At 44.2% G+C, this 25,514-nt stretch overlaps 1 protein-coding gene across 1 annotated transcript in view; it reads left to right on the top strand.

Moving 5' to 3' along the window:
* Positions 1 to 24,811, top strand: part of T265_00067 (hypothetical protein) — a gene marked incomplete at both ends in the record, with an annotated part of 45,864 nt that extends 21,053 nt beyond the window's left edge. Inside the window, 13 exons of the mRNA XM_009163724.1 lie at positions 585 to 656; positions 1,713 to 2,146; positions 2,229 to 2,363; positions 2,529 to 2,750; positions 3,875 to 4,122; positions 6,255 to 6,624; positions 8,879 to 8,964; positions 10,382 to 10,657; positions 14,405 to 14,515; positions 15,361 to 15,628; positions 22,209 to 22,511; positions 22,599 to 22,896; positions 24,284 to 24,811. Coding sequence (XP_009161988.1) covers positions 585 to 656; positions 1,713 to 2,146; positions 2,229 to 2,363; positions 2,529 to 2,750; positions 3,875 to 4,122; positions 6,255 to 6,624; positions 8,879 to 8,964; positions 10,382 to 10,657; positions 14,405 to 14,515; positions 15,361 to 15,628; positions 22,209 to 22,511; positions 22,599 to 22,896; positions 24,284 to 24,309 — 2,849 coding nt within the window. The remainder of the gene's footprint in view (positions 1 to 584; positions 657 to 1,712; positions 2,147 to 2,228; positions 2,364 to 2,528; positions 2,751 to 3,874; positions 4,123 to 6,254; positions 6,625 to 8,878; positions 8,965 to 10,381; positions 10,658 to 14,404; positions 14,516 to 15,360; positions 15,629 to 22,208; positions 22,512 to 22,598; positions 22,897 to 24,283) is intronic.
* Positions 24,812 to 25,514: the final 703 nt, after the last annotated feature.

The raw sequence follows: 25,514 nt of genomic DNA, 5'->3' as shown, positions 1-25,514 counted from the left end.
TCATTGAATTGAAGGGCAAAAGTAGGTGTCCGGTCAGGTTTCGCAGACCATCGATTGCCTGTTTAGGGGAGTCGGATAAGCCATCATCTCAACCCATCCGTAAATGATATGTGAAGCAACTGATAGTGTAACTTGAAGAAGATGAAATCGTTATGAGGTTGAGCTACCTGGAGCTAAACTGCTGAACACTTTCTGGGACCACGGCTGTTCGGTGATAACCTTTGTCTCGGTAGCTTAGTGACTAACTTGCCAATAACGCCTTGGATCTGTTGATCTGGATACTTTCTGGGATCTCAGCAATCACCCCTTCGACCAAGATTCGCCCCAGACGGATTGGGTGGTTGTTCGACCCGGAACGTTTTGTACGGGTAATGCATGGGTCTTCTGCTAATGGAAAGCGGGATCTGACCACATACTGTTCTTGAGGATGTGAACTGCGGTCTGAGTTGCTTGTGCTGCTCGATGTTTATATGTTGTGCTGCATTCACCGAGGACATGCAGAGGATCTGTGGTGATTTCTCCATCTTCCACAGGGCTTTCATGGATAAATCTCATTACTATTTGTTTTCTTACCATCCTCTCAGCGGACGGCCCACCAACTTCGTCGGAGCTCCTCACTTTTTTTGTGGATCATATGCGGTACCTGCAGAAAGGCGGTAAGCGTAACTTGTTTAATCGTTCAGACCCATAGCGTACCTTAACTCCACCCTAAACCTTTATCAGTTTGATGATTGCCATTGGATGTCTCAAAGGCGTTTTCGTTGCTTAGTGCCATCTCCATTGAGCACCAGATTTTCGAACCCAAATCATTTCATCAGGACCCCCTTAATCTTACTTTCGCAGTTATTTACAAATATCTGTTCTGGATAGATAGTCAATTGAGACCGAGCAAATATGGAAGTGGAGCATTAGCCATTCAAGCTCAGGTTCAGGATTTCAACCAGAGGTGGTCTGTCTTGATGGATGGTGTGTATTGACGAGGACAACTGTATTGTGGAACAGTAACCATGTAAATAAACACGAACACGAGCACGGAGCAGTCGACAGTGGACCTCTGATCTGCACTACAGGGACTCTTATTCACTTGGGAAGAAGCTCCCACCCGTCCAACAGTGGCCAGAGTCAATTGTTTGAACTATGCTAAAATCGCCCCCTAAAACATGAGTCCTATGCAAACGGCTATTTAGAAATGCCAACTAAATGAGTGACCGGTTTGATCCAAGATGCGGGAAAAATTCATAAAAAATATCTACTTACTGTTGCGTATCACTTGGTCCCGACTGTAAAGTACGGAGCTGCCCCTCTTCTCCTTCCTTTTGAGTGACTATCATTCGAGTCAGAATGGGTCGGCTTCAGGACTGTCTTATACAGCTGCTGCTCGCGAGCGGCGATTGGCTCCCAGATCCAACAATTCGCCATCCAATAACAGATTCTGTAGTTTTCGTAGGCATCATCTGGCACCACTTATCAGCATGACTTCTCTTACCTTCTTTGTTGGTTACTTTCAAGGGCAAACACAACCAGAATTGGCGAAATTGTCTCCGGAATGTGTTCGCTCCCCAGGATGTTGTATGATTGTGCAAATAAGACGAAGCTTCCCGTTAAAAAATTGGGGCGATTCCTCATGGTATCATTTCGCATATAGTGCTTATGCGAACTCGTTTTTTTCTGTCTGGTTGGTTTAACGGGGTGCTTTCGTCTTTCTTTCGCAGACCTTGAGTCAGCTGTCAGACCAGTGACTGTATGGATTGTCGTCGGTGATTTGGATGCTATATTTGACAACCCACAAGACTCCGCGCGCCGAAGCCAGCTTGAACACGACTTAGGTTTAGTCCGTACAGCGGTTACTCATCTTCGCTCGACACACGCTTCAAAAGACCTTCGTGTGGGTCTGGTCTATAACCCTCCCATCGATTCATGGGAATCTCCATCGTCATCGAGTCGTTGGCTCACACGTGTTCTCCATTTAATCGGTCATCCAGTCCGAGTTCCACCCGGGACTGATTCACCACGGCTCTTGGAGCCCCGAACGAAGCTCATGGAACAGATGGCAGCACGTAATTTTGCTAACAAATTAATTAAAGAAGCTTTGGAGGCGTTGAATTCAAGTTCAGTTCTAAGGCCACTCTCGGAACTTGTTGTTTCGGTAGGTGATCGTCTTTCACACATAATTTCAGTGCGTGTGTTTGATGAGCTACTTCTTATCGTTTCTACTTGTTTATGTTTAGGGTGTGAATATACAGACACTGGAGACTGCACTACAAGCATTGGATCGTGCCGATTTCCTCCACGGCCACTCTGTCTTTTGTCAACAAATTTTGGGTTTCAAACCTGGAGAGCGTGGTGTTGTGATTAATGGTCGAGTAAGTTCTCCTGCTTTAGATTCACTGCAACGCACTTGCCAGTGTTAGTTACGTGTTCAGTCTGTAGCCCAAGCTTGTTACTACATTCTTCGTTTACTCACTTATACGTGAGCGAACCGTGTGTAGCGAGACACCTAAATCTGCGTATATGCTTTTTTTTTACAGATTATCGGTCCTCTAAATCCCACGGAGGAATTCACTGTGGACGACTTCCGTTTGATTGAACGAATGACACTAGATACGGGAGTGAAGGATTTGGGAAACACGCTTTTGGACTTTGCCGGAGAAGAACTTGGTGGCCCAGAAGCCATATCTGAATTGACCTGGAAGGTTTCTGCCATGCTTCCGATTTATAAAGAAACTTCCAGCACAGGGATCACAGACATCGTAAGCTGCACGGTTTTGTTGATCGCTTTACCTGATCTCACTCTTTTTTCGACAGGATGCTTATTATTCTCAAAGACGCGCTTCTATCTTTCAAAATGTAGGCCGAGTTTCACTTCATGTGGCTTAATTTGTGTCCGATGCAGTCCTCAAACACCGGGATTTCCTCCGAAACGGGATTTGAATTATCATGCTAAATTAACGGTGTGAAATGCGTCTCTGATTTCACGCTGCCGATACAATTAATGCTCACTTGAAATTCCGATATTAGCAGCACGATTCTTGTGACCACAGTTTAATGCATGACACTGCTCGAAGGATCCCTATCATCCCTGTAATCTCGGGTCACATATAAGGGATTGCTTTTAATCTCATCATTGTTTTTGCGCTGTGTAATCACTTCAAGTTCATTCACCCACATGTTTGGAAGTGTATCGAAATCTTGGTAGCTCGGGTGCGTTTACTGGCAGTTAATCTGTTTGTCGACCTTCCCAATTAGCTTGCTAGCGTTTTTTCACCACTCGAGGAGACGTCAGCACGCACACTGATTGGTCATGAAAAATTTGCAGGCTACCTGCTAAGATCAGCGAACGGATCAGCAGCCACCTGATAAACTGTCACCCATAGAGTTAAACTGACCAAAGGGACTGAACTTTCAGCAGACTGGATTGGGATGTATCCCCAGTGGATCAAATCAACAAAGTACTCAACAGGATCACTTGACGTATTGGGAAGTGCAAACGTGGTGAGGATGTTCCACGTTGTTTGGTTTAATTTTTCAGTTTTTAAGCGTATGATGAGGGAATGTTGAAAGCTAATTTTCTTTTCCAAGGGTGGCAGTTTGTTCAACAATCAGTTAAGATCTGTATTCCGATCTATCCGGGTTAAGCATACTAAGATTCACCTTCCAGTTGACGGTCACAATAGCGTATTTGATATAAAATCTTTGTTTTACCATTTCCGTGGCGTCTCCGTCCATCATTATGTTTGATTTTGTTGGCGAGATTGATCCTATATTCATTCATTCCAGTTTTTTTTGTGCTGCTGGGTTTGCTTGATCACACTCGTGTGGCATTTGTGATTTTTGATGAACCGGACGACTCATTTATCGGTTCTTTTCACCACAGGATACCGTGGAAGGTATTTTGAGCAAGAATCGGGTACGACTGAAAGAACTGTCCATCAATCACAGTGGATTTTTCATCCCATCAGACACCGGTGAACTAGCGTTTGACGTTCTGGCCATATTGAATCCCGGCTCTCGTGATGCTCAGCGTCTTTCACACATCCTTGCTGTAGTGCAACAGGCTCTTCCTTGCAATATGAGGGTGGTATTCAACCCTGTTGAGCCGATTTCGGAGCTCCCTGTGAAAAAGTAAGAGCGCATACCTACTCTGTGTTGAGTCTTTTTGTGTATTTTGACCTTGCGTTGCCTGTCATTACTCTAAAACAACTTTTGGAGGAAGGTTATAGCTGCTCTGGATATTTATTGTGCGAATTTCGTAACGTGATTCAAGGCTATTATATCACCTTGCGACACAACACACTACTCATAAGTTTGCTGAAAACTCTTCTTCCAGTTTCGCTTAACAGGTAGGCCTAATCCGCTAGTTTCGAATCAACCTTATGTTCTGTTGAGCAATGTATTTTATGCAGTTAAAGAAATACGCTTACTTTCACATATTGATATTAACGAGAGACTCAAATGATTAATCGATCATTCCAACTCAGTCTATTTAGTCTACATTTGTTGTGCTCCCCAACTAGGCTTTTTCACTGAATCTCGTTGTTAGCATATAGTAAAAGTGAGCCGTTGATATGATCGGATATTACAAACATTTTTCGGTCCTTCATGTAACCACATGAATTGAACATGGCTATGTAGACACGTGGCTAGCTCCGCTGCCTAACTGACCTGACTGCACCGATTAAGTGCACTCCCGTGTGGCGTTCGGTTTAACGGACTAGCGTGTGTTTTTCAATCGTCATGGCAGAAACGGTTGTTGAAAACCGCTATGATGGGCTATCGACATCTTAGAATCACATGCTTTTTTATCCCCTATGCCTTAGGGTTTCTGTTGGGTGTGTTCGAAAGTACGCTGGGTCGGTAAAACTGCATTATTGCATTACTCTAGCATTGGTCAACTCTAATACTGTTCGAAGTTATCGGTATCTTCAAGCTTCGGCATCATTTTCTGTGGGAACAATGGGCTTTTATTGAGTGTTCGTCCGCTTTCTACCAGGGTCTTCTATCCTAACGACTACATGACAATTGATCGCCAGTATTTACTATTATATTGCTCTCCATGGTGAGGATGTTCAGTTTCTGGTGAATACTTTATCTCTTCCAGTCGGGATTGCAATTTGTCGAAACCAGTAACGAGAATATCGTTTCTTATGTGAATAAATGATGGTAATCGTTTATCCGTAGTACACTTTCTTTTTCTGGCTGTTACGTCAACTGCAGAAGCACCAGAGCTGATATACTACCGGTGAAAGGAAGAAGGTCTTCGCTGCGGAGTTGTTTATTAGAAAACACCAACTGGACGGTTAGAGACTATTGGACAGGAAGGCAAAATTCTCATATGCATCTTATTTATAAAAACTGAATATCCGTCTTCTTCTTGAACCCGTCTTCTCGAACTCTCCTGAATATTCATTGGTCATCATTCAAACGTAAACGTATGCTACAAAGTAATTCCACAAATTCCGTGATAAATCCCACTGTTCAATAGACCCCAAGTGGATTTAAGAAGAAACATCACTCACATGCCTCATCAGTAGTTTCCACTGTTACACCGGGTCGCCTAAGTATAGACAGGCATCATCATCGACACCATGACATCAGTGTTCAACACTGATTCTTCACTGCCGTACGGTATAGACAGGAGCGGTGGAGATACCAGGATTGGATTTGAACCACGAGCTTTTCGCTCAGGAAGTTCGCGCCGTAACAAGTGGTCTATCTGGATGCGTGCGGATGAGTGTGTTAGATCATTACTTCGGGTACATTTGCAGAAACAAGAGATGTTGAATTTCACTTTTTGAATTAGTTCAGTTGACAGATTTTGGTTAAGTCATCTCCTCTTACACCCCATATTGAGGACTTTGGTGGGCACCATTAGGTTTTTCCTGGTTACTATTCTTCATGGAACCTCGAGTATTTTTACTGCATCAACAATTGCTAGTCCTTCCCATGCCATGAGGCAGTTCCATTTCCTTGGTCACACCGAAAGATTCACACCAATCCACCTATGCAGTGTATGCTCCTCTTCCTATGGCTCGTTCTTGTCATGTAGGTTGTTTTGATAATCATCATCATTTACCGAACTTTCGTTCATGTGGCCATTCCGATGTGCTGCCTGTTTCACACTAGTGACGAGCAGGATGTACCTATGCAGTGAGTTGTTGTTGGTGTTTTGAGTTGTCGGTTTTAGGTCTATTTTTGTTGTTCTAATCTGCTTCACCTTACTTCTTTACACTTGTCCATTCCTTCCCCAACGCCAGTTTCTACCGTTTCGTTTGGGAGCCCTCAATTTTTCCGTTCGAGTCATCTATCAGCACAAGCGTTTTGAATAAGGACCCTATTGTTCCTCGCGCCTTGTTCGCACATCTACCTGGTCAGCCTGTGCTCACTCTCGGCATGGATACCCCTCATGGCTGGATGGTAGCTGCGGTGGAGGCAGTCCACGATTTGGACAACTTGCGCCTGGCGGATGTCCACAGTGTGGTGGAGGCGGTGTTCGAACTGGAATATTTGCTCCTCGAAGGACACTGTTTCGAACAGAACAGCATGAAACCTCCTCGAGGGTTGCAGCTAACTCTCGGCTCCGCATCTGATTTGGAGCGTCATGATACAATTGTGATGGCCAATCTAGTGGGTTTATCTACTTTTGTACTCACATGTCTTGCGTTTTTGTTAGTTTGGTCTTCAACATCATTACTTCGAAAAGCAGCTTGCGCGTGCTGTGTAATGTATGTTACTCGGTGCTTAATGAACCCGGCATTTAGGTTTTTCGATTCCTTATCACTCAACTTGTTTGAAAGCACCATTTTAATTCCTGGCAATTCATCACTGCACTTATACGGGATTCAGCGGTCGTTTTATTATGTTTTTTGCCTTGTTTATATATCATCAGTTTCCTCTTCGCACAATCAGCCAAGTTTAATGACAGCATTTCACTTTTTTAGTTGGTACAGCTCTTCACAATAAACTCCGCCCGAATAGTTGGTCAGAATTCTGATTGACACATCTTGTTTGCCCATCACCCTCTTGTGGTAGCCTTTTTCTGCGAAAGGGAACCCGACTTCTCACGTGTCCCGTACCGTTGCCGCCCACGAACGGTGTTCACAGGCTAAGTCCATACAGATTGTGATCCACTTCTGATTCTAGGAACGCATACCGTATGCTCGGTCGAGACCCAACCCTTCCAAATTCAAATGGATGTTGATCAAGGTTCTCTGTTGCCATCCAGGACGCCAGTCCCATCGCGGACACGGTGAGGCGTCCAGTACAGGTTTGAAGAGCTCGCTTTCTGGTTTCCGAACAATGACCGAGTCATTGGAGAAACCACTGCTACATATTGCCTAAGATATGTATCTTCTAAGTTTTCACCGAGTAAGACGGTTTCATCGGCTATTCGAGGTCTTTAGTCCAATGCCTGGGCTCTTTTGGGCGCCGGGGTATCCATTCAGTGCCTGCTGCATCATTCAGTTGATTGCGAATTTAAGTAACACATGCGAAAGGGCATTCTTGTTTAACGCCGGAGACGGGGTCAAACTCACAAGTCTCCTCGCCGCATAATCTTACTCGAGTCTTTGATGGTAAATAACGCGCTTTGATGGGAGCACTGAGTATAGCCTGCACGCTACCAGGAAGAAGGATAGTCCATAGTCACTCACGGTCGATAGAGTCGAGCGAAGTGTGAAAATCAATGAAGCGAGTAATCGTTTGCTGCTGTGATTTCGTTAGGTGTTCCAGAATTCAGCGTCGAATGACTATGTGTTTCACGCAGCTTCTCTTTAGGTGCGGAAACAGCCTCGATCAAGTCTTATATTTTGTACTTTGGAAAATGTTTCGGGGAGCAGAGAAACAAAAACCTAAGCGGCAGTATCCGTGAGATTGAGCTCCTGATAATTTTCGCGTGCTGTTTAGGGGCATAATCGAGATGCCTCATTGAGAATGGATGGATTCGCCCTCTAAAATAGTACAGAAGAACGTGTTTAGAAATAGATGAGCACTACTAATACAGCTTAGGTGTGAAAGCCGTCCCCTCCGGGAGCTTTCCTATTTTCAACGCGCTTGACAACCGTACTAATTCCTACTTGAATAGTCGCTTCGCATTTATTGCGGTAGGGCCAATGACCGAGTCATTGGAGAAACCACTGCTGTAGGGCTCCGATATCGATGTTTGGAAGCTTTCTGTTTGAAGACTGGGGTGCTTAGCAGTTGGTTGGTGCATTCCACCTACCGTTTGTTTTTATTCGAGCAACTTGTTATCAGTTATCCGCTTTTTGCGTAACACTGGTTGTATGGACTAGTTCTTATCAGAAGTATACAAAGTGGACGGAAGAGCTCAGGAAGACCATAGACGTTTGTGGTCTTCTCTATGTTAGTGAATTTCAGGTTTTCTCAGAGCTTACTTTCGAAATAGGAACACTGCGTTACGCAGTGTGGACTACATTAATTATTGCTTACACGTAAGATCTAAATTGGGATCACTTTGTCGTTTTCCACGAACGGTCTTCCTTAATGAAACTTGGAGCTCACCTTCATACGATGTCAGCATTCAGCAAGTAGATTTGAAGAAAGGTTTGACCTTGCTATTTCGTAGACACAGATCCAGTGTCATCGCCGACCGTGTTTTACAGATTCAAATAAGGGAATTGTCATCGGCAATAAACATTTGTTTTTTCTCTCCCCTATATCTGTCCGTTAAACTGCGCTGGCGGCTTCAGTACTTCAAAATTTCGGGAACTTTTTTATTGCATCCAAGTTACTCAAGTTCGTCTTTTTCCCATCGACTTAACTACGGATGAGGACTGTGTGATCAGCCGGTCTGTATAACCTGGTTTCCATGAATTGTTCATTGAAGCAATCACTAACGCCTGATTATTTTCCAACCACTCAGGGCTATTTCCAACTTAAAGCTGGCCCGGGATTATGGCACCTGAACATTCGTGCTGGTCGGTCGAGAGAGTTTTACACCATGGTGGAGTGAGTTCACCTATATCTGCATTGCTTACATTTCCTTACCATATCGCTGAGTAAACCATGAGACCGTGCATGCAGTAGAACCTGAGTAGGCTGTTCAGTAGGCCAAATCCACATTCCACACGATTGTTGAGGTCCGTCATACAATAACAGTACTGTTGCTCGGCATGTCATATCACATCAGCACTCACGATGGTGGTTTTTACTGGCTTAGGAAGAGTAAGCAATTGCTCAATTACAAGCAACCAGAGCTGACCAATACGAGTTGCTCAGTTTCCACCATACATCCTGGTTGTCACCTACACATTCTGAGTTCGTCAAAGCTACTTTTCTACGGAAAGGACACATGGGTTGTTGATTTCGTAGGCGTGTTTAAAGGACGCACTATTTGTCATTTGGCACGATGTTCGCTTTGGCTTTTTTGTTGCTGTGAATACCTGTCACAGGTTGTAAAGAGGTTTTACTGTTGGTATTGGCAGGAGGGAATTTTCGAGAACTGTAAGCAAATAAATGCGCGCCATGCTTTTATCATTGTAGCAACAGGATTGTGGTGGTATATAACGGTTGGTTTGAAAACTCAAAGGTTATCGCAATAAACCTGATGCTTGTTGCGGACTTTAGATTATTCCATGAATTGAATATGACCAAGCTCCTGCTTAAAATACTGTTTGCTCACATTGTCACATTCCCATTGTGTGAAGCGTTTTCAATGGGTTTCACCGCAGATCCATATGAATGCACGCGTCTGTGTGTGATCAGCTGAGATAGGCGTAAAGGGCTGCATAAATCAAGTGAATCAAGGAATTTTCATGGAAAGACGGTCGTCGTTGAGTCACTTTCTGTTCCCTGTAGAACAAATTCGTCTTTATACTAAAACTAAGTCCCCAAAGTCAAAGAATGGGAGTGATTCTCTTATGAGGCATGTTATTAATCAAACAACGTCCAAATATGACCGTTCACATAGTCATCAACATTATCACTGACAATACCGGTGCTTGCCGTAGGGTCCCATAGATGACTACTGCAAAGAGATTAGGAAAATTTTTCAGTACACAACTGAGTAAATTCTAGACTTTTTGACAATAGTGCAACTCGATTCTCCCTTTTTTCGACTTGAAAACTTTAGTGCATACTATTGCTTAATGTTGTCCAATAACCTGTTCTTGATAGTCATTCATATCACCACATCCGTCAGCTATGGTCATCCACAGCTACAGGGGAATATTGCTTGCAGTCTTCTGCCTTGTATATCTCAGTAGCTAATCAAGAGAGGTGTACTCTTTGTGTTACCGTAACCTCCACAGCATTTTTTTTTCATGATGATTAGCAGTGCAGTTATTCCATTTCTATCGTTTTGTTATTTGGGATGAACATAACTGTTACTTCTAGCACCTGAATGGGCGGTACCCCCACTTTTTAGCGATTTACTTTTTCCTTGTACCCGTAGTGACGAAGACGTGGGAACGTCTTTGGGTTCTTTCGGACTATTAACTACCATTGATAGCTTTCGATCGAAAATCATTTCGGTACGTGTCACAAAAAGACCTGAGCGTATGGCTGAAAACCTGCTCGATGAGTCGGAGAAAGCCACCCCAAAGAAACCAGAAGAGTCCTGGAGTTGGTTATACAAAAACTCACAAGTTTGGTCTACCCTGTCCGATTATGCTGAAGCCTTTTGTCCATCTTGGTTGACCAGGTGAGTGGCTGTGTGTGAACGGAGATGTGAATTTAGAGTCCAGCTTCCACCGCATCTACCTAATCTGTTTGTTTCATACGCAATACGAATCATGTTTCACCCTCGAGATCCCCGGGGTTTCTAGTAGCACAGACCTCAAACGAATTCAGTCGTATTTCGTGAGTAGAGCGCTCAGTTGCGCAACCGTGATATATTTCTTTACTTGGTGAAAAGTGCATTTCTTGCCTGATTGCTTCTATGGTTTCGTGAGTCATCCAGTAACTGATACTGTACGACCAACGTGTTTGCATACTAATCGATCTGGGCGGGAGACCAAATGGGTGGATCTCTTGTTCGTAATGTTTTTCAGCCAAACATGCACTTTCAAGTTGACCTCTCTTCACTTCGATCGACATGTAAAATATCGAAGTGGCTTTCCTTCATGGGCACTGCTCTGATACTTGTAATTCACCCCTGTCATTTTTCTCTATCACCGCTACCTTGAGGTCTATGAATTGAAAACCAGTCTGTCCTGATTGCCGAATACGTGCGAAATTTTCCAATGGAACGAATGATTGTGCAATGCAAAAGGCACCTAAGTCTGCGCTGGACTCATGTTTAATACATCTAAATATTTTCCCCTTCCTGGGCAAAAATGTCTAGTGAGGTCGTTATTAGGTGATATTTTTGGGGTAGACACATCAGGTTGTTCAGCGGCAACGTGTGAACAGTTTACAGATATTGTTCGACTGGCTAGCGAAAGATCCGTTTCGAGAGGTTCCGCGGGTGGAATTTCGTCAACTCTCATAACAAGCGGTCAAACAATCGATCTCAAGAGGAAGTGCTTATCCATTACATGGCAAACGCAAAGCTTGTAGTCATACTTGTCTCTTTATGTTCCCCTATCTTTGAGCAGTAACGATGTCTTCACTCCACTCAGGGGTAAAATGAACACTCCCGGAATCCAGACGTAAATTGCAACTAGATTGATCATCAAAGGAACGGCAAATACACTCATTCATTCACCAGTTTGTTTTTCATGGCGTGTTCACTTGAAGCACACCTGAATCTTTCGTTTACACTGTCCTTCAACTGAATGTGCTGCGCTTGGTGCATACGGTCGGCGGAGATCCGAGACTGCGCCTACCTGATGAGTTCCAAGAATGTGAAATCGGGTCGTTGGTAGTTGAAGGGCTTTCAGCAACCCTACAACTAGTGTGTTACGTCTATACCGTCTATTGAGACGTAAATTGCCACTAGATTGATCATCAAAGGAACGGCAAATACACTCATTCATTCACCAGTTTGTTTTTCATGGCGTGTTCACTTGAAGCACACCTGAATCTTTCATTTACACTGTCCTTCAACTGAATGTGCTGCGCTTGCTGCATACGGTCGGCGGAGATCCGAGACTGCGCCTACCTGATGAGTTCCAAGAATTGTGAAATCGGTCGTTGGTAGTTGAAGGGCTTTCAGCAACCCTACAACTAGTGTGTTACGTCTATACCGTCTATTGCGATATCTCGAATATCATAGAAACTGAAACATGAGACGGCCTGGTTCAGCACATCCAGTTGATGAAGAACTTTATAAACGAGTGATTTAGCTGGGATTCAAACGAGTCTCCCTTGAGAGTCAAAATGAGTGCATTTGTCCAATTTCGTGCAATTTGGGTTCAAGGAGAACATCAGACTGCTGAACGTTAAGGAGGACAACTATAATGATGGGCCACCCAACAGTTTTCATCAACCTTACGAGCAGTATGCTATGTCTAAACACATGTTTCGGTTGCGCAGATCGATGAACTGGTTTATGTGTTCTATGTAAATCCAGACGTGCTGGGTGCATTGCCAAATACCCATCGACTCGTTTCTCTGCGTTTGTCTGATGTTGACTGATCACCGTGAGGCGCTTGCAGAAAACGGATTGAATATTGCCTGCGCGTGGCAGCCCGTCTTAAGTCACACACACTAACTCTCGTCCCTTTTGCAAACCGTCTGGTTTTCGTCCTTTCAGCTTCGTCTCTGTATCTGTCATCCTTATCCTGATAGCTAGTACTGATCGCATCTGACCCACCCACTGACTGTCTGTCAGCGTGGATGCTATATTCCTTTTTACACTCAGTCTCTAGGCCCATTATTTCTAGATTTATCACTCGGTGATCTTATGTCTTTTAACTAGTCTATTTTTAAACTGATGTCTGCTCTTCTTACTGCTGGAAAATTATTTACGAGATCGATTTAGGGTGTTATGTATGTTTCGCTCCTATCCACTTTGGTCGAAACAATTTGCGCGCTTCTGCAAAGTACCATTTCATGGACACTTTCTATCTTGTTTTCGTGGTTCGGAAAGTTTAAGGTCCCGATGTGGGATGCCCCTGATCCTTGATTCCATTTTGTATTACGTTTCAAAGAAACGGATTGTTTGGTTTAATACCGGACGATTAGCGGGTGAAAACGTGAAGTGGTCCTGTGAACGGTGATGTGAATTTTCATCTTATAGTTTCTTCTCATATAAGTGTAAACCGACTTCCTCCAACGATCGATCCTCTGTTGTCTTGAATGGGGAACAGTGCCAGACTCCAGCATCCTGCTGAGCAACATCGCTATTGGATATTAAAAATACTATCTGTTACTATTCGAGGACATTCCGTTTGTCAGGCGATAATCTGTGTTATTCCTCCGAATTAGGAGACGCTGTGAGAAAACGGAAGGAACACGGATAAGTCTGTCGTTATCGATCGATCCAATTTTTCCCGTTCCTTGGAGGTAATTGCGGGATTCCTTCAAAAATCCTTTCCGCAAAGGAACCACTGTCGTATTCTTCCATCCGCAAGAAATGAGATAAGGAGGATTCCGGCAAACGCCGTTCGTATGTTCAGTTCTACAAACTAACGCCCGTTGTGATCGGATGACTGGAGACTGGTCATTTTAGGAGCAAATGGCACAACCGGAATGAATGATCAGCTATTCAGTGTGGGAATCCTGAGAGGAAAATATTGACTCCAAATGAATACAAAATTAGGGGACGATTATCCTGAAAGCTAATCTAGAAGCCGTCATTTTGGGTGGATGACAGGAAGGTCAATTAAATTGAAACCATTCACGCTGCTGTCTCCATAAAATAATTTACTGCTTAGTCTATTCTGAAATTCAGTATGTGTTCTCGATATCGAAATTCTTCTGGCTAAATGTTGAACTAGGAAAGAATTAAACCACACCAGACGTGCCTTATGAAGAGCGCCACTGCTTGTTCGTCCTCTGGTTTTGTTTCTTGACTGAAACATGGGACGGCTTTAAATTACGAACGTGTCTCCAATACAACTGTCTCTTAGCTTTTTCTTTCTATGTTCTGTCAATAGGTAATTAAGCTGTGTTTTGTATCAATGCCACGGTCTCTGTGTGATACCCTATCGTGTGAAACCTGACCTATAACTGTTCAGTTTGTTCCTGTTAAGCCATGATATTCTGTTCCAATTTTCATTCGTAATACCACTGGTCCATTCGTTCATTAGTCATTGGCGATCGCAACAATTGTCGCTTGTTTTTCCACCGTCACTTTGACAAAGCCGATTTATGTTGTGCTTGTTTTTGTCAACTTCCATACAGTCAATCACCTCATGATTTTACTCTGACTGAAAATGACTGTATCTTTGTGTTCTTCGTACTTCTGAAAATGTTTGAACTTCGTCTGACCCATGTTTTTTCGGTATATTTTTGGTGGAATTATTCGTGATTTCATCTGTTCTGCTTTGCTTTGTGTTTCAAGCCTTCGCAAGTCTTTGCAGACTCATGTACCATGGCAGAAATGTTCACACAAGGTCGAAACGATCAACGTGTTCTCTCTGGCTTCTGGGCACCTTTACGAAAGACTGCTTCGGTGAGTTTTCACCTGCGATATGTTTGCTTGTAGACGAAGTTGCCATCGATCAGTTCCCTCGGGTTGAACGGCACATGTGCACCGAAAGTACCACAACTAAATTATTTATTTGTGGCCAGTGAGTGCAAGCAAACGTTGGTGTTAGTTGGTGTAGACAGTGGGAGCACAGCGCTGTGTCCGTATTGGTTGTGAGATCGTCAGATGTTTTGACGTTCATGTTGAGTCCAGATGATATGTGGGTGGGTTGCTTTTGGAACACTGAGGAGTGGCTTTATCGGAACCTAATGGTTGTTTTTCTCGTCAACGAAAACACTGAGTCGCCCGTTCTTTTGCGGTCCGTTTACAGTCAAGTCGAAACTTAAGCTAGTTCCGTGCTTGATCATTGACTGGATCGAATGGAATTCATCCTTAACTCAAAGGCTGACAGCTGTTAGTCACAAATACGTCAGCTGTACCATTCTTCCATCCGCGTATTGAGAATCTATCTTTAGTCCAACAACAAAACTGAGGGAAAGTACTTCAGTGCTTATCTCCGGCCCGAGGTGATGTCCTATTTGAATACGGACTTTCGAGTCACCTACATCTGCTCTGCTAGTGTTGGCTTTGGATTCGGTGAATCAGTGGACAGGATTTCGGTGATTGTTTTTGTGTTTAATATCCGAAACTCCGCGGTTGTTTACTTTGAGAACTAGCTAATGGATTTTGCCTCGGCCGGCTTGAACGAAAATCAACCAGCATATTCAACCGTATCTCATTCAACTCGCTTTACTTTCGAAATTTTGCGAACATTTCCCTTTTTTGGCATGGATTCACTCCTTTTTACTTCGCTGTCTACATTTGCACAGAATTATGATGCTGACCGTAATCAGGCATACCAAGTCTCCGGTGAAATTCTGGTTCTTGAAAAACTACCTGTCACCCACCTTCAAAGACTTCATTCCACACATGGCCGCTGAATATGGCTTCGAATATGAACTGGTCCAGTACCAGTGGCCCAGATGGTTGCATGCACAAACGGAGAAGCAGCGCATCATATGGGGATACAAAATCCTATTTCTCGATGTTCTGTTTCCATTGAGTGTCACGAAGATTATCTTTGTCGATGCCGATCAGGTAAGACTCTGGCTCAGAAAAGCTGTTCATAGTTCTAAGTCCTCATTGTCCTGTACCACTTACACCTTCCAAATCGGCTACAGGGGTGAACCTTGCTAACCATTTATTTCGAATTCGAAATACTATTCGGACTATTCTCAACATTACATCTCGAAACCCTACGATTCGGAAGAAAACCGACTCAGATTTCGTTCCACAGGTTTTTCGAAGCAACTGTAATATCCTGTAGAAAACATACCTCGAAATCATCATTATTGTTATCGTGCTTTTCTCTCGACTCCACTGTGCGCCTAAAAATGCTCATATAAACCCACGTCCTCTGGTATGTACATAGAGATGAGCCACACGTTACTGCATGGCCTTAATAGCCGTTTGGTCACCACTCCTCTGGTTCGCTTCTGAGACTTCGTAACACTAAGGGATGTGTATTTTAAGAATTATCCCCTTCGTTCATGTCGAAAAGAGTCTTTCATGTTTCACTCCACCGTTCCAACCTGGATCACTGTATTATATTATTATTATCTTTCTGGGTTTTCGATTCCAATGTTTTTTTTATGTACACGAACTTTCTGAACACCTCACAGCCATCAGTTTACGATTCCCCTTGACATTTTATTTATACGCAATTTTTCGCTTATCGATCTGTCTGTTTCTCATGTCTTGATACGGGAAAAGCCGGTCTGGCTAACGGACTAGATTCAGCGAGACAAACACACCAGTGAAAATTCACAAGAATCCATCATGTGACACGTTTCGTGTTTGTTAAGACTGATCACTCGTGATTCGTCTGTCTTCATTAGCTCATCTGGCTATTTCCACTTTGAATCACGTAGCCGTGTTTACAAATGGCATCCTTTTTTGACTAACGGGTACGTCTTGTACGTGCTAGCCTTTAATCACTTGTCAGGTTGCTGATGTATGCATCCCACCCATACCTTTTCCCAAAACTATAATTCTGACAAGACTTCGGTGTGACGGGCGTAAAAGTATTTCTGGCTCATTGTGTCAGTGCAATAGCTTCATAACCTCTTGTTTGTGTTTACTGAGGGCGAGCGAACTGGCAACAGTGTGCGAGTGTCCTGATAGTAGAGTCGCTATACTGGACCATATCCAGTTGAATGAATTGTCGTGTTCCAGTTTCCTGACAATATTGGGCGTGAACCTGTCTGGCGTTTTCGGCCTCTATAACGATGACTTTGGTTTCTTCAACATGCGACTCCGTTTTGCCGATAAATTTGTTGTAGCCGGGGCTTTTCGGCCAATATCAAAAAGCATAGCTCTTCAGTGCGTGTGAATCAAGGCCACTATCCTTGAGGACTGAGATTTCAGACGGTTTATCACTGGTGTTGCTATGGTGCTGGTCAGCTGATCGTTGTGAAAGCCCCATCATTAGTAGCATATATGGTTATATTAGGAAAGATTTGACGTCACTAGTTCCGTGACCAACTTGGCAGCAACAGTAGCATCTTTTTTGTCTACTGCGGCCACAGGGTCCGTCTTCTGAAGTGACCCTGATGTGGCTCGCAGATGTTGGTCAGAGTGGTGTTCACGAACTACGTGAACACTGTCTTTTCTTTCGGTATGTGTAGAGACCACTCAGGCGATCGCCCTGACATATAAGTCCACTGTCGATCTACAGCTGGGTTCCAGCGGACACTTCTTTCGTAGTCGGTCAACCTCTTTGACTAGTATCGCAAAGTCTCACAAACACTAGAATTCGTCCACCATTCACCTTGATTTCGCCCAAATTATTGACTGAGATAGAACTAGTACCAACAGAACTAACAAGTTATAACTCCTAATTGTTTGTATTTTTGAAGGATGATCGTACTACTGTGTGCACACGATCATCCTTCGCAGACGCTTTGGCATCTCTTTTGGAGTTTCCTGGCGATGGAGTCGGGAGCTTTATATTCTATTAGCACTGACGTGCTGTAAAATGTAGTTGTGAAGCGTTCCAGTAACAACACCAACATTAGTATTTCTTTGTCCTTTTTCCTGTAGTTCTCTGCAGTTTTCGAAATAATGTGATTTCCGTAATCTATTGACTCGTTTCTTTGATTAACCTTCGAAACCGGTGTGAGTGTTGTTGCGTCGGATGACTAGCTGTTGCTCCTAACAGTGGAAAGGCAAAACGCGTGCCTCTGCTGCATCTAGCTACATATCTTTTATTTGGGTTCAGGTTCATTTCCACAGCCTTCATATTGCGTTCATGTATCATCTTGTTCGTCCCCAGGTATGGCTAATCTCTGTCGATGAGCGTCGTTGATTCTTGTCGCTACTCTTAATCCGGCCAAATCGGTGGATTTCAACTCAGTATCAATTTATCAGCTATAAATCATGTATCATTGGTACATTGGTTCCAGCTTATACAGTTTCTATCACCTGAAAGTGGGAAGACATGCGGGATATCGTCAAATGTTGGAAGCGATAGCCTTGATGCACGAGCGATACTAATTGCGCGACAGAGCTCAAAATAGCTCAGTGGTTTATGCACGAGCCTACTCACGGGAGAGTCCGCGGTTCGAACCCAACCTCTGCATCTCGACTGCTCCTGTGTAGGCTTGGGCAAACCAGCGATATCTCAACCCTCGTGCTTCCTTCTGGTTGCATAGTGGCTGGGGACCGAAAGAGGGTTACAGGTGAATCACCATTATCACAATTGGGTCATTTCTGCCAGTGTCATTAATCAGCGGCTCCTTGAGTCCCCTGGTCCTCATCCAGGGAGGCGACAGTTGTCGACCCACTATCAACCTCTTGGTTGCTTCCATTCAGCACAGGGCTGGGCGAAAAAAACCTTTGCGAGGCGAAAGATCCTCTGTCAAGTGGAGTACATGTTCTAATAATCGTACTCAATGAAGTGTGAGTAATTCGTGTATCGTGGGGGAGTTCCTCCTTAAAACCACCTGGCACACCTCAGCATCATTAATCCAATGTTCTTACCAGACCTGACCAATGCTTTGGAGGCAACGACGGTCAAGCACTGACAGCTTCCCTGCGTCCTCTCTGCATAGAGACCATGAAACAGAATGGATTGCACTGTGCCCTTGACAAACTGACGTCACGTCGGTGCCATAGGTGTCGAATGTGGGCAAGAGCTGCCATGGCGTTCCTGATTTGAGAACTAATCTCCTATCTAGCTAGTCCACCGTAACTGACACAACTGCCCAGGTAAGCAAATTTATCTACCACGACGATTGGCTTGTCTGCAAGCACGACGTTTGGATTTGATCCCACTCAATCTTGTAGCAGCACTGCACATTGCAGGTGTGAAGCGCATGCCAAACCGAGCGGCAGTTTTATTTTGATTAGTTAGAAGATTTTGCATTTTTGAAGGATCTGAACCAAGAAGAGCAATATCGTCCGCACATTCACTATCTGTGAGGAAACGTCCCAGGAGCATTTCGACTCCCGACCCCTTAGAGGCAGGCATGGAAAACTCAGGAAGCACATCAATAAAGAAGCTGGAGAGGAAAGCTGAGAGAGGACAACCTTGTCTTGAACTGTTGGAAGTGGTGAAATCAGTCAAAAGCTTGTCGTATACTCGCATTCGCCCACAGCATTTCGCTTAGTGTCCTCATAGAGTATATAAATTTAAAAGGGACACCTTTGGTCGGTAGAATTCAGAGCAGTTTTCAAATCAAGAAAACCAACCAAGATGGGACTTTTAAAGTAGTGGTACTGTCAGGAACTTGTCGCAAGGTGGAGATATGGTTGACGCATCCTCTACTGAGGCGAAAACGATGAACTTGCTCAAAATAATGAAAGAGAGCAGCATGGATACCACGACTACCGGATTGACGCCACGATGGTTTTCGGATGGCTTTCTTGCACCCCTTTTGTAGATTGGGTTGACGGTCGATGAGCTCCATTCTACTGGTATTCTGTTTTAGTTCCAAATTTTTCGCAGTATAGTCGTCAGACTGTTCTTCACCTTTAAAGATTGTGGAGTGCATATCGTGTGGGTTAGGTCGTGTTGAAGGATTTATGTCGTTGACCGCAAACTGGTGTCGATGTTCTATTCAGGCCCGCTGGGTTCATCCGGCGGTTGTACTAAAAGAGACCAGCTGAAATGTTCAACTCGCTACTCAAGGGGACTATTTTGTGAGTGAATTGCCGTTCCGTATTTTTCGCATACTGTTTCGCCGACGTTTGTCTCCTTTTGCCTGGTTGATCGAATCGGCTGAAATACGGAGCGGTTGTTGCCTGTGAAGAGCACCATCTTCATCTCCTGGGCCTTCGCAATCCATCGGCGTTTTTTGTCATTCTTCAAACTCCTAATTGACCGTTTTTTTTTTGAGAATCTGCGTGCATCATCACAGTCGCTGTTTGCTGGTATGGCCTTTTTGGTAGCCGTAAGACTTGCTGTCCGCTGTATATTTAGTGGAGTCGGATAGCTTTTACAGACAGTTGTAAAAACAGAGGATAGCTTCTTTAGCTCGCTTCCATTCAACCTCCAAGCAATCTTGGTCGTCCGCATGACTGTGTTTTCAGTAGCTTTCTAGCCAGATCAGCTGGCTAGAAACTGAAATTTGTCGAAGTTAGTGAGTTGAATTACTACGCTTTGGCACGCTTAATGTTAACGGCGAGTGAAGTGAAAACCGGGCCTGCACAATGGCTTGATCAAAGTCAGAAGGAACAGCAATCTCTAGTTGTAGCCCTCCATCACCGCATGGTCCGATCGAGTCCATGACTGTCCTGCGGGTGGTGGCCTCCAAGTAACCCGATGGGAGAGTTTATGTTGGAACTTTGTACTGGCCAGGAACAGATGATGATTTGCACACAACTGAAGAAGTCACTCCCCATTATGCGTACGCTGAGCATGGACTTCAAATCTACCACCTATTTGTGTTTCTTCCAGACTTAGCCGTTTATCGCATCGATCTGCACTGATTTTAATTGAGCCAGACAACCACAAGTGCAAAGAGAACTATTTACTTGAATTCATTCCAGTGAAGCGCTTTCAGCCTTGAGACTGAGTGCAGTTACACACTATAGGTACCACGAGCCACGAGTTAGAATCACCAGATACCCGAAGATTGAAATGTGGAACATCCGAGCTCATCCTGAGCAGCTTAAAGTGCACGACCGAAGTGGGGTCTTTTATGCGTGTTTCAGAGACACAACATACATCGGCAGAGTGGGTAAGCAAGGTTTCCGTAAGAGATGCCTGTCGCCCAATTTGACATTGAGTACGTACGTCGTAGGCTGCAACGTTTATCAGATCTTATGAGGTTGGTAAATGATTATTTTGTTCATTTTCCTGGGCGACGGTTTAAGCACGGATCACTGGCTAGGGGACTGGCAGATGGGTTGGAATCACTGCACCGTTCGACGAGTGGGGATGGGGTGTAGGAAAAAGGCCGGTGGGCGAAGAGCTACAAGAGCCAGTGATACTCCTCGGTAGCCCAAATCGAAGAAGGCGTTTGGTTGATGCACCCAACCTTGAGCTTTTGGTTCAAAAGCCTTCCCCCAAAGCAGTGGGACGATGTAGCTTTTCGTTCGGGGAAGATGCCCCTAGCCTCTGACTCAAAAGTCTGAACCGCGAAACAACTTTTGTTAGGATATACTTCAGTGACTTTTCACGAAGCCAATGACTCAAGTCTGATCCACTTGGCTGCAGGGGGAGAGCCCGGCCCGAAGACACAGGGCATACGACATTACTGTCTGAATCCCAATGTGGCTGCGTATGGTATGTGCCTTTTGAACAGCACCGGATTGTTTGGTTCTAAAACTATCTAAGTCGTATTGAATAATGCGCCGGTAGTCACGGTCAACCTCGTATGATCAAAATGTGCGGTTTTTGGTGCCGACCTTTTTTGCCCATTCTTCTTCCATAAGTATGGAGATGCTGGTCGCCTGAAAGAAACGCCCTATGGCCTTCATCCTCCTATTAAGTGGAGGGTAGTGGATAGTAGAAATTTACTTCCACACCGTCTCATAAAACGATTTCTTGTAGTATGGGGAATCGCTGTTCTTCGTCGGGTTGCTCCACGTAGGCCTTACTGGTATCGTTTGGGAACGGAGTGTCAGTTAATGTAACCCTCAGGCCCTTTGTGGCACTGAAACCCAACCCCCCAGAACAGTGGCATTTTTATGGAACTATTAAAAATACACTTATTTCCCTTTTGAAGCTTATCGGAGTTCTCAAGTTGCGACAATTAAAAACAAGACTGTCTGCTTAGACAGGGTTGAATAATACATTAAGTCGATCAACATATTATCCTTAGCCTAAAGTAAAGTCCACGGCTTCTGGTTCGCAAAACTTTGTTTATTCTAGGCCACAGAGTTTGTTGTACGTTAGTGGGTTACTCTATACTTTTTCTTGGTTGGATAGTCACACTTGTTTATCGTTATATTCTAGCTCAAACAACATGTCCTCATTGTGGTTTCACGGCACAAAACAGTTTTTCCTTACAACTCATTGAAGTCGGTTTCATTACCGCTTCTTTTGGGTAGATCCAAACTGTCCAGAGAATCGTCCATTTTTGTAATGCACAGCTCGGTTTGATTTTATGGGGTACAAGCTAGCACTTTCCCATCATTTTTTATCGTAACGTTTCAAACATCTTTTGTACAGATTGTGCGTGCAGATTTGCAGGAACTGGTCAATTTGGATCTTCAAGGAGCCCCGTACGGGTACACACCGTTTTGTGACTCTCGAAAAGAAATGGACGGGTTCCGCTTCTGGAAGCATGGTTATTGGGCCAATCATCTGGCTGGTCGGCCGTATCATATCTCTGCACTCTATGTGGTTGATTTGACGCGATTCCGACAGTTAGCAGCTGGAGACAGGCTCCGTGGTCAATACCATGGTCTCAGTCAGGATCCGAATAGCCTGTCCAATTTGGATCAGGATTTGCCGAACAATATGATACATCAGGTCAGTGTCTTTTATCCATACCATTGATCCAATTGTGACAATTGTGAAAGGTGTCTGATACACATCTGATGATTTCTCCTCCCTTAGGTACCCATTAAGTCACTCCCACAAGAATGGCTCTGGTGTGAAACATGGTGCTCAGACGAGAGCAAAGCACGAGCCAAAACAATCGACTTGTGCAACAATCCGCAGACCAAGGAACCTAAACTTTCTGCCGCGATGCGAATCGCTCCTGAATGGGTTGGCTACGATCGTGAGATTAAAAACCTATGGAAACGCGTCTATTCTACATCGGGGAGTTCCACAGAATCGGCAACCTCCGACAAGGAAGCAGTTGTTTCTTCGCCTTCTATTCCCACCGAACCGCCCGAGGTTCATTCTGACTGTGAGGGCTTTTTCGTTCACTGCATTGATCTTATATCATTCACTCCTGAAATAGTGTTTTTGTGTTTCTTTTAAAATCAGCACACAAAGGAGTACAAAATGAACACGAATAGTGTTTTTGTGTTTCTTTTAAAATCAACACACAAAGGAGTACAAAATGAACGGCTTCGGTAGCATCTCTTCTGGCAAATAAAATATGCGATAGGATCCGAAAGTTGCCGAAAACCTGATGGCTGTATTTGCGAGAAGAGACGATATCGAAACGGCTTGTTTGCACATTTTCGTAACTTCAATTCGATAAAAATGCGTCAACCTCAACCTCCCTCAGTCATGCTAAATGCCCTGAGCTTAGACCGGATCGCTAGATCTGTGCGTTTGTCATTGAGTACTCAACAGCATACTGTTCATTTTTGGTGGCGACCAGTTCTCGAACGAACGAATCTCTGTTAACATAACAAGCATTCACAGGAAGCCTTATTACTATATCCTTGGGTTTAATAATACTGGCAGGGTCATGTCTGTGTGCATCCTATCGTTTGTTCTTGACACTGGTCAGCGAAAAGTACGCTTCATTGTAACCACCTATGGTAGAACTTGTTACTTCACACACGGAGCTTTTTCAGAGTGGGCCAAACTGACTACAAGGCCTAGGCCCAACAGTCCACTCAGCCCTCGGTTTAGGCATCGTAGTGTTTTGTGCCCACACTGTTAGGTGGAATGACTGAAAATGCTTACAAACAAAATAGCGACCAGGGATGGCACAACGGCTACTGTATTGTTTGAACGAGTAACTTATTGGTATAGCTAGGCGAGCTGTAGATTCGCAGTGGATATTGTTGCAGGATTACCTCGCGCTATCTTGATACCCTTGTTCGGCGCATTACGATCCAATCGTACCCGTGTCCCGTGGGATGAGCTCTCGGCACCCTCACGATCTTGTGCAACCAACCTGGGATAAGCTCATTCTTCGCCATGCATCATAGTTGCTGCCAAGAAGAAACAAAAGTCACTTGATATTGACTTCATATCGGTTTGTCAAAAATTGTCTTATGCCACTCCCACCTTTGTTTTCGGAAAACTTCCCTCTTCCCCAACATATCTTCTATACTATACTATCTATCTACCCGTCTGTGTCTCCCACCACCTTGAATTTACAGGCTTATCAGTAGTCGCTGCACGTTTCCTATCAAACTTGTAGTCACCCAACCCAAACCCATTCTGAGTCAGGTATACAATAAATCTTTGAGTTAAACCATGTTGACTTCCATTATGTAGACGATTACCCGAATTCTTGTTGCTCACTGAATCTTTGAACAAATTGTTTGCTTGATGACTGCTGGTTTAACGAGGTCTTGAGAATAAAATGCTTCGACGTTCTTATATTTTAGATCGATCGGAGAAGACCGAACTGTAGTGGCGGGAACGTCAAAAGAAAATGTTTGTGGTGTTTTTCCGGACATGATGTACTTCCCTTTACGTCCATCTTCTTCCATTCGCCGAAGTTCTATGTATTCACAGCTGCGTGTTCCATGTCAGCGGTTTCTTTTTTGATGCCGGTTTTCTGTGCCCAATTTTTGGCTGTGGGTTTTCTATTCTCCTCCGGTGCGGGAAACTGTTTCGTATATTGTGCGTGTTGGTTTGCAAATCCTCCATCGCTTGGTGGGCTTTGGTTGCGTCCTTCTCGTCTTTTTAAAAGATTATGTCGTCAGCTTATTTTGAAGTGAAAATCCTGTTCTGTGTACTCTTAATTCGTTCGTTCGAGCTTATCTGGCGGCATTTTCCATTGACCTTATCGACCAGCTGACTGCGCTCAAGGATACATGCTCGAAAGGTTTTTGTATGCTCACATTTGTGCAATCGGTTTTACTCTCAGGCGACTTTCGGTGGGCCGTTTCATCCTCTATCTAATGGACAGCTGGTTTATTAGACATAATCTTCGTCTTTTGATGGATCATCTTTCTGGGGGTGAGACTTCGGTTGGTAACTCTGCTCAAGATGGATTACTGGTTAAGGCGCGAGTTTACTGACCGGTGGGTCCGCGGTTGGAGCCCGACCTCTGCATGTTGACTGCCTGTGTCTAGGCTTGGGCAGCCTGGCAGTATCTCGACCCTCTCCCTTCGGCATCGAAAGGGTACTGCAGCCGACCCGTTTTTTTATTTTGGTAACTTTGCGCCTACTGTTTTCATCGTGACGGCACTGCAGCTGGTCCGTGCACTGTACCTCCTTATATAAGTTAATTGGTGTTTACTGCAGCTCAACGAGGAGGACGAAGTCAGCCTTCAGGGCGCAACCAGATGGGTAACGTCAGCGGACTTATGCTTGACAAGTGGGACTCTTGCTTAAAAAACTGAAGAGTAGCAAGACTGTGACACTGCATCCTTCATTGCCTACACAGGATTCTCCCAGCTATTCCCAGCTCTTTTTCGGAATTTCGTTAACGCTGTGCCTCTTCGGGGCATTATACAATCAGTTCATATGGTTGTGCGACGGGGACCACAGGATCGTAATTCAGAATTGTCGCAGGTAGTTGCTGCGAACCAGCCATCCTATGATCACTTGAGCACGAATTTTGTCACTGAGATTGGTTGTATTATATTCACACCGAAAGTTCACTACAAA

Source organism: Opisthorchis viverrini (genome assembly GCF_000715545.1).
Source record: "Opisthorchis viverrini unplaced genomic scaffold opera_v5_1, whole genome shotgun sequence".
NCBI lineage: Eukaryota > Metazoa > Platyhelminthes > Trematoda > Opisthorchiida > Opisthorchiidae > Opisthorchis > Opisthorchis viverrini.
Note: the sequence above shows the minus strand (reverse complement) of the source record. Positions and strands in the feature narration are given on the sequence as shown.